We start from the raw sequence: 10,062 nt of genomic DNA, 5'->3' as shown, positions 1-10,062 counted from the left end.
TTCCACCAACACCAAATCGGTAGAACAGATGTCCTCTAGCCGTGGAATATCAGAGAAAATGGCTATGATCGCTCCTCTATTCAGATCATATTGAACTGAGGGAGAGCCATTGCATGCTAGCTTCAAGGAAAAGTTGGCCGGAGGTCTCCTATTGGAGATCACAGGGGGTACAGCAGGTGCAGATTTAACAAATGGCGCTACAGCGGTTGCTGCTCTCCCTTGGCTACACAAGGGACCCATGGCCGTTTGAATTATATGTAGAATTTCAGGTGTAATCTGCGACAGCAGAGAATTTTGAGATGATAAGGGAATCGAAGAATCTTTGACACCAGGGCAGGTGGAAGTGTGCAGCTTTCGGTTATCTAACTGGCCAAGTTGTACCTTGCCACTGGTTTTGTCAATGTCCAGATATGTGTTGAGAGGTTTTCATTTGCCTTTTGATCCTTGAAGCTAACCCTTTTAGCGTTTGACCTGGACGGAATTGAGAGTTGGTTGTCTATTTTAGAGGCAGATTGACCAATCATGTAGGCGTCAACTGCTTTTCTTATCTCTTGAATTCTCTAGTATTGAGAGCCAAGTTAGTGTCATTTGTCATCAGGGATTTTGGTGGCAGTGCCAGAGGTTGTTTGCCCTTGTTGGTGCTTGTATGAGAATGCTGCGACGTTGCCTCACAAGTGCGTCAAGTGGGGCATATGCAAGAGATGGATCAGATGGGCAACCTTCCGATCTGTTCGCCTTGGAACAATTGAGTAGCTGATATTTTTTGGAAATCACTTGGGCAGTTGTAATTGCATTAATACTCGGTATGTTTAACTTTTTAACAAAGGTTCGTATCTTTGTGCCTTTTTTGTTTTTTGTCATTGGTTGATTTTTAGATAGCTTGGTGAGAGGAAAATTGGACCGTTTTGTACCCCTTTTGGCATTTTTAGAGAAAAACGTATATATGCGGTTTGAGGAGACTTTGCTGAAGTTTTGCGAGAGGTGCTACATGCGATTATTTTGCTCTGTATAGGGTTGTTGGACCCATTGTCAGCCGGTAGTGTGTCACTAGTAGTGGCAACACCACCAATAATATTATCAATTTGGGGAATCAGGTTGAACACAGGCGAACCCGCTACCGGTACAGGTCCAGCTAAATATGGTGGCAAGAGGACAGCAGGCCTCATACTCGTTGCTGTCGTCAGAGTGGAAGGAACCAGGGTCCGCAGACCCAGATTTGTGCCTTTGGATTGCAATTTATGCGTGGCTTTCTGTTGCCAAAGTAGAAGATTTTCAATTTGTAAAGCTTGCTTGTGAACCTGTTCAGTAAGGGTATCATATAACTTAAGCAGGGCAGAAAGAGAAAATTGAGTGTCTTTTAACGCAATTTCCATCAAGGCATGACTATTTGGCACAGAATTGACTACATCTATATTGTGAAGTGGTTCCACAGAAGTGATGGGTAAGCACGGCAGAGACGCTTCTGCCAAACATATCGGTACTTCATTAAATGTAAACAACGGTGGAGCACAAGCTTGCTGCGGTGTTGGTACACAAAAGGACACAAGAATACTAGAATAATCGGTTCCAATACTGGAAAATATTGTTGGAGTTTTAGACAAATTATCTGAGAGAAGCTGTGGAGAAAAACCAGAATTAGACAAATTCAGGTCAATAATTACAACATCAGGCGTTAGACACTCAACAGGAGCCTTAACAGCTCCAACTGGGGCTGAGCACGGCACAGAGTTCAAAAGGCTGTTGTCAGTGATTGAAATGTTCATTTTTGCAAGTTCCGCACGTGGAGATATGCACAACGTTGGATTAATTAGTGCTGGTTGCCCACCACATTGTAGTTGTTTGTGAGGTTCAAAGTTTATCTTTTGTCGAGCAGCTGGCAGGTCCAAATTGAAAAGAAGGGCAGGGATTATGGGAGTACAAGAACTCACTGCATTGTCCGTCAGCATGACATTTGTTGATGATGAAGCATCCTTGCCAAATGTTCTGATGTCTATACAATCATTAGGAGCGTGTTTGGCAGTTGCTGCCTTCCGCACCGCCTTCGGAGTGGAAGTATGATTGAGAAAGCAGTTCTTTGTATTAATACCTGCAGCCCTGAATGCCAAAGGCTGATTCACAGGAAGCAGGCCCTTCGGCATGCCTGTTTTTAGGGAGTTAGCCATTACTGCACAGCAACCGAGCAAACCGAGACATTCCCTCAGCCTCGGCCGTGATGCCGCGGTGAAGAGGCAAAGAGGGACTTGTCGGGACTTGCTCGGTGCACGTGCACTGGTGCGAGCGAACGGTTCCCTTTATTAAAACGTACACAGAGGGGCGTGGTACGCTCTAAAGAAACAGAAAGAAAATAAAGTTCAAATAAAGTGTTTACACTAAATAAAGTGGTCCACAGTAGAGAATAACCTCCTTAAAACGGTCTCTGATTCAATTAAATACCGTAAACGTTGCAGAAGGAAAGCACACACAGGATTCCAGCAGCAACGTTGCAGAGCATCCTGAGGCAAAGAGGGACTTGTCGGGACTTGCTTGGTACGCGTGTGCTGGTGCGCGCAGACGCCTCCCTTTATTGAGACGTACACAGGGGGTGTGGTTAACAAGTTACCTGTACACTCGTAAAACGGTGCAGAAGGAAAGCACACACAGGATTCCAGCAGCATTGTTGCAGCGGGACTTTGTCACACTCATATTGAAGATCACACAAGCACTTCTTGTATTGCACTTAGTGCATTTCGAAATGTTTTAAAGAAACGTAAAACATGTTAAGTATTAACAATTACACTCATTCAATTTGTATCCATTACCAGACAATGGGGCTCATTATGTGTTTTCCGGGATCAGGCCGGTAATTCCAGCGGGATACCGACAAGCAGACCTACCGTTACTGGTGCATGATACCCGGTTATTACTAGGATATTACAGGTGCTATCAACGGTAGGTAAATCCCAATTGTACGGAAATACCAGGACCTTTTTTCCCATCTGGCAGGGTCATAATGAAGCATGGCTTTGTGATACAGCAGTGACGTATTAGTTAACTACTTTTCAAACTTATTTTTATTATAAACAATTTCAAGTGAAGTATGCCTTAAATGTATAACTAACAAGCTGAAATGATAATAGGTTCACCAGGTAGGAGTTGAGCTGGCTAATTTTCTTTATTGGTACTCATGTATTGCACTCACATAAGCATTACGCCACAATATATTTTCTAAGAATTGTTTTAGTAAAATTCTTCTTTCAACTCGATTTAGTGTGACCAAAACAAATACAATGTATTTCAATTCTCCATGTTTCTAATAAACTGTAGGTTCTGTCCTGAAAATCCATTGCACCTAACTGCAACAGAAGATACCAACATAGGACAATTGTGTTAATTGTTATGGGTGTGTGTTTACTTCAAAGACATATTGCAAATGACAGTGAGACGGTGCATATTTTGTCTGAATTTTAACTTTTTCAGACGCTTAAGTGCAAAAAGCTGTTCTTGTTAAACTATAACACACTGTTAAGAAAAAAACGACATATCATCCAAATACTGATCACAAGATATATATATAATACATATATATGTACAAAAGCGCCTGTGTTTCTTGCAATGTGCAGTGTAATACAGCAGTGTGAACCTAGAGATAACTATTGTGTTTCAGTGTAGCTCTTGTGCTTTCACGATTCTAGCGTTTTCAAGTAAAGTTAAAATGTTGTCTATACTGTACAGTAAATAAGACTGTATGGGAGGATATTTCATCACATGAATGCCGTATGTACCTTTTCTGCAGTAAAAATCGTAATCAGATGTACAGAAACAGAAGTCAAACACTTACCTTCTACATCTCAACATTAAACGTTGGTGAGAACTCCACAATTTATGTTATGAAATGGGTCATGTTATTGCCACGCAGCTGACTACAAGGTGACTTGTTGCACAGTTTGTTGTGTTTTATTCAGTGCAATACGCTTGTGCCAGGTCTCTCTGTGGATCCCCAAGCCCCTAGTGCCATTTTCTATTCTTATCTTTTTTGTTTTCTGCTATTCTTATGTTTTTATCTCATCTGCCTTATATTAACACACACACCTACAGACCTTGTCTTAAACGTTGTCTTTCCTTTAATTTTCAACTACATTATCCCTTCCCATTTAGAAGTTTTCATGAACCAGTTTATCATTACTTCGGTTCCCTTTCTGCTCCTCGTCCCTTTCTCAGTCCACCTTTTCCGTACGTGTTTTCATCACTTTTAGTACATTTTACATTTTTGTGCAGCTATCTTGTTGTTTCTTTCATTTCCTTTCCTCTCCTTTTGTCCCTCTTTTCTAGATTGTGTATGTTAGCATTGCTGCATTTATTCCATCTCTTTGTCCCTCCTCTTTCATTTTACCACGTCCCAAGTCTCCTCCTTTGAACTGAAGATCCTCTGCTCATACAGTAACATAGCACACGTCAGAGTGACATCCTTAACCAGTCGCTGGGCGGGCTAGTGCTGCTTCAGAGCTTGACTGTGTACTGGGCAAAGTCATATCATTAATAATCGTTAAGATATGTGAAGATATCACTTTTTAAAAATGAGAAAAGACGTACCATGATTATTTGGTGTCAGTACAAAGTATTTATGAAGTCACGAGTCCCAGAGATGACTTGCAATATACATTTGGGAACAGTTGTGGGTATTGTTCTACTTATAACATATCAGTATCTTTGCGTCGGTTCTAACTGCTTGGTGTCTGACAGTTTACTCTGACCACCTCTATTCATTTTTGGTATTGTTCTTTCTCCATTGGCTCTTCCGTTTGCTGCTTTTCTGTGGGCCTCATTACACGGTAGGTGGTAAGGGTTTACCGGTAACGGTAAGGGCACTGTTACCGGTAAACCCTTACTACCTTACTACGAGGTCCCTTTGAGGGACCTGACCTTAACGGCTGGTGTAGACCAGCCATTAAAGTTGGGCCCCGCAAAGGGACCTTGGTGCTAATTACGGTACCGCAATTTGCGGTACCGTAATTAGCCCCTTCCCCATTCCCATTGAGCCCTATGGGGCAAAAATGGGAATGGGGAAGGGCCGTGGAGAAAGGGGGAATTACCGCCCCGCCAACCTTGGAATAGGGTGGTAATTCCCCTTTTCTCCATGGTGGTACCGGTATGGTACCGGCGGCAACCATGGTGCTAATAGCACCATGGTTTACCGCATTCCGTGTAATGAGGCCCTGTGTCTCTTTTTCTAGACATGATCAGTATTTTTCTTTTAATCTTTCCCTTTGATAAATATTATACTTCTCTCAATATCTCTTTCTTTGTTGAACTTCATTTTGTCCCCTCTCTTTCCTTCTCGCTCTGTTTATTCATGTTCCGTTGCTATGCAGTTTTATTTTATTTTGTGAATTTGTATTAATTTCTTTCCTACTCTTTCTCTTTCCGTCTCTTTCTCTGGTTACTTTTGTTTTTGTTTCATTTACTTTTCTACCCTTTTCCATTGGATCTTTTCTATCTCACACACAACATTGAGCATGGAGGACTGTTTTTCACAGTGAATATATGTGATAATACATATACTCTGTGCAAGGGCTCTAAAGGAAGCTTTATTGCATCACAATGAAATGATAAGATAGATGGCTGTTATCAGATAAAATCCGGACTAGTGATGTGCTACACTCTGTGTCAATTGCAAGGTCACTCAATCACTCTTTGTTTGTCATAACAAAATGAATTATAGACATGTAAACACTCCAGTACTACACTTGTTATTAGAAAATAAAAAATAAAACCATCATGCAATTTACATGATAAAACTGATCTTAAATCAGGGTCTACTACACGGTAAAGTGTATTTGGCCTGATCATCTGATTGGGTACCCCGACCTAGAGAATGCCTCTGACACAAGATTTCACTTTCAACTATCAAAAGTGTATTTGCCTGTTACAAAATGGCATATGAATCAAGAGTGTTACTGTTTGAAATGTCACTTGTATTTGTTTGACCCGTATGATAAAAGATACCCTGAGCCGATTCAAAAGATCTACTGAGGTTTCCTAAACACAAAACTTCAAATACTTATGACTTGCGTGTTTGGTGAAGGCAGAAAGCCACGCATATAAGGTGACAAGAAATATATATGCAAACCAAGAGAAAACATGTACGTCTGACTGTTTTTGTTAAAACCTTTCATGTTCTACCATGTAAATATACAACCTACTAAGAGGATTTGTTTTGGCCATATGGCTGCAGTTAGAACAGACCAACTTGCATGCTTTAGTAAAACGGTGCAGAAAAACATAGCCTTTATATTGTGTGCAGAAAGCTAACTAATCAGGATGTACAGTGAGCTTTACCAACTGAGTAATACACTAGTGCTAGGTGGCAGCAGGTGAAGTATGCAAAGAATGTACAGTTAAAGTGCATTGCATAAACGTACCTAGAACATCCGTCTGCACCAAGACATTATTACAGACCCTTTCTGGTCCCAAACCCTGACTTGATCATTGAAGTTCCAGGTTTGGCATGTATGACAGAGCCGGTGTTTCCATGTCCGCCTACCGGCGGGTGGTGTTAAACCCGCCAGGTCAGACCTGGTGGGAGTGACACCTCCTGCCTGCAGGACTCTTAATCAGCCGGTCTGGAAAGAACAGTGGTGGCGGTTTTACCACCACCGTTCTTTCCGGACCTGGCTGACTTGTAATGAGGCCCAATATCTAATATGTTAAAGATGTGATAGCGTTGCTTCCAAGCTGCCTACTAGTACTTTTTGAAATGTATGCATACTGCTACTTAAGGATGCTTATGGATTTCACCATCCTGCCTTTTCAATGGTGTCTCTTCACTGAAAGTGAGAGTGCTTTCCATAACGCAAGGACTTTTTCTGTGACATGATACATTTTAGTGAAATGGATCATTATTGTAATTTCTTCAATACAAAGTGTAAAACCAAAGATATTTGCCATGCGTGTAGGTCATATCTGCCTGATCTGATGCAGTTTTCTGAATTATGAAATGTAAAGGATATCAAGGCATTTTAGGATGATGTATTCATTTGCGGTTAATACGTAAAGATGCAGAATGAAAACGCACCTTTTATGATGTCTTCAACCATATAGTTGTTGATTGATCTTCTATTTTAATATGGAAAACATAACTCAAGTGTTTGCACATGGTCTGAATGAGGGACACAATGCCATTTACATGGGAAGATTTACAGGAAGATCCTTTGAAAGAATTGACAGCCGACTGTCTTCCTGAAGTCAGATTTTTATGAGATACAGGTTCAAAGCTCATTCATTTGATTTGGGAACTTCTCATATCGGTGGTCTCAATATGATATGTTCTTTCACTATATAAGTTAAATCCCACAAAATCTGTCTAGCGATGCAACAATATCTACAGTTTCACTCTAAAGATATTCTTCTCGTTCTATAAATACCTGGGTGCATAGACTAACACCCAAAAGTTATGGCTGACCCTATTTGCAAACATCCAAGTAAAATATTGTTGCTGGCCATTAAGCAGTAACTAAAAGGCGTGACAACTGCATGGTACATGAGAGGAACAAAGGCTGCTCTTGTTTGTTGAGAAAAGAAATTCTCAGCTGCAAACTTTCCCCATTTGTTGCTTCATTTCCATAATACCACTTGTGTTGAATGTTCTGTGATGTGATGATTACCTGTAACAATATGAATTATTTTGCAGAAAGAACTGTACATTCTGTTGTGCCAAAAAACAAATCACTTTTAGAAATGTACAATTGTTCATGTATTGTGGTGAACATGGTATCAGGTTGCTACAAGAAACATTTCTGAGCTGTGGTCTCATTGAGAAAATAAAGATTGGTACTTATAGATATTTAAAACTGTGGGCATTATTTACAAAAGCCTTTTACAATGGCACAATCCCCTTAAAAAAGCTTTTTAAATCAGGCCCAATAACTGAAACTCATGGTAATTGCACACATACATCAATACATTTTCCAACACATATTTGAACCTACAAAGTTTCAGGATGATTTGCTCAACAGAAATGAGCCGTAGTTCAAAACTTGTTCTGTTACAAAAGATGAAATATTGTAAATATATGCTATTTTATACAAAGTTCTTCTTTTTCTTTTTACAAAAGGAATTATCCCTGATGAATTTCCACATATGTTCATTGTCTTCAGTACTCGACTGCCTTTTCATCCAAAAAGTGAACATGTTTTCTTAAGAGACTCACTTCATTCTTCCATTTTCTCTTGCAACGGCCTTTTGAAAAAACCTGCCTGGTAAAATAAAATGTGATCAAAACAACTCTCAATTAGGTCATATATTGGATTTATCAATTTTTTTAAAATTCACAACAATGACCTTACATGATTGTGTGCATATGTTTTTCCAGGGAAAATGATTGCCCACTATTATGTGGGTTCTGACAATTATTTGATGAGTTGCATAAGCAGCTCCAGAAGCTGATGCAACACCTTTTGGAATATACTTAACTGTGTATACATATGTTAAATTAGTCAAATTCAGCTTCACTAAGTTTGAGAAGTTGAACTATTAAAGTGGTGATAAAACTTGCTAAATGCATTTTGGAAAATAAATATTTGCTGACTTATTCCACCGACATATATAATGAATTGCTTGGCATTAAATATTATTTTCCTTTACCAGGAAGTGGGACGTGAGACAGAATTACCAAAATACAATTATAGCACCTATTTCTAATCACATTTCTCCAAAACGTGTTTACCTTTTCATTATCAAACACAGCATTCTTAAATTTAAAGTTTGATAAGTTATATAACACTTCCAGCAGCTTTGAGTCTTTCATGTGAGTAGCATGTGAGAGTACAGCCATAAATAGAATGATATGATATGATATTGAATTTATAATGGGCCTAACCCAAGTATTGGAAGGCGCGAACCTTGAAACACGTGAATCTAATACTTGAGAGCATGATAACCCTGAAAACCTTGAGTGAGATGTACACACTAATACACACAGAGTAATGCAGCAGCTTATTGCTGGACCTATAAATCCTGTCAAAGCTTTCAGTGGGAGATCTTCTAAAACTGCATCAACATAAAGCGCCATTACTTTGGATCCATCATTTGCCCTGGATGTGGCCGCTTGAGCCACATTCTATTGTTTTGGCAGTAGGCTTTTCCATGTCATTCAACAGAGATCACGATGGCTGCACATCCATGCTCTTTCCACAGGGTGCTCTGGAGGCCTGTTCTCAGATACCTATGCACTTGTATAGTCTTGGTGGATTACAGGTTAGAACAACGACCTAGGAAAAGACCATCCATAGGTGATGGGCACAACCTTCGTTACTGGTGCTCTCACGTTCATTTCTTTCATATTCTGCTATTATCATGATACAGTCTCTGTTGGGATGGCTGCATTTCGTGTTGTTCAGTATTTGAATGTTGAGCTGCATATTTACTCTGAGCTTCATTAGAGTGAGAACAAAAAAACAACTGTTTTCTTTGTTGGTTGGTGTAGGAAGCAGCTGTGTTATTTTAAATCCACAATATGATAGGGCAAATTCCCTGTGCAAAAACGGTCTTCATTTAGGCAGGTAATTATGAAGCAGATTTCAGTTTATGACAAACTCACCTGGTAACATACTCTGATTAGACCTGCTCTATGCAAATGCTCTTCAGCTTTCCGTTCTGGGGACCACCTCGCTTATGTGCTGAATCAATGGCAGGCTTACCTTATCTCCCCTAATATTTCACAAAAGGTAGCAGGCGCTCCTCTCCAGAGAGAACATGGCATGATAACCTGCTCTGAGGTGAGAGTTTGCAGCACACGCTTTTTGCTCACTGTACCTTTCACAGATGGGAAATATCCATTTGCATATCAGTCTTTGTCCCGCCCACATGGGCAGTCCAGTCACTGATAAGGCCCAACAAGGCTGAAACACATGTATGGGGTTGCTGGTGGTACTCTTGTTCAGAGAGGAATTGCCATAGCATTTCAGTGCTGGACTGCCCATGTGGGCGGGACAAAGACTGATATGCAAATGGATATTTCCCATCTGTGAAAGGTACAGTGAGCAAAAAGCGTGTGCTGCAAACTCTCATCTCAGAACAGGTTATCAT

General features: G+C 40.2%; 1 protein-coding gene across 2 annotated transcripts in view; it reads right to left on the bottom strand.

Moving 5' to 3' along the window:
• Window positions 1–3,132: 3,132 nt before the first annotated feature.
• The window catches only part of ITGA1 (integrin subunit alpha 1), a 1,202,180-nt gene continuing 1,195,250 nt past the window's right edge, over window positions 3,133–10,062 (bottom strand). For both annotated transcript variants that reach the window (XM_069627258.1, XM_069627257.1), the window contains one exon: window positions 3,133–8,231. In XM_069627258.1, coding sequence (XP_069483359.1) covers window positions 8,187–8,231 — 45 coding nt within the window. In that variant the 3' untranslated portion in view covers window positions 3,133–8,186. The remainder of the gene's footprint in view (window positions 8,232–10,062) is intronic.

This window comes from Ambystoma mexicanum, chromosome 6p (assembly GCF_040938575.1).
Source record: "Ambystoma mexicanum isolate Mex_15411 chromosome 6p, UKY_AmexF1_1, whole genome shotgun sequence".
Lineage (NCBI taxonomy): Eukaryota > Metazoa > Chordata > Amphibia > Caudata > Ambystomatidae > Ambystoma > Ambystoma mexicanum.
Note: the sequence above shows the minus strand (reverse complement) of the source record. Positions and strands in the feature narration are given on the sequence as shown.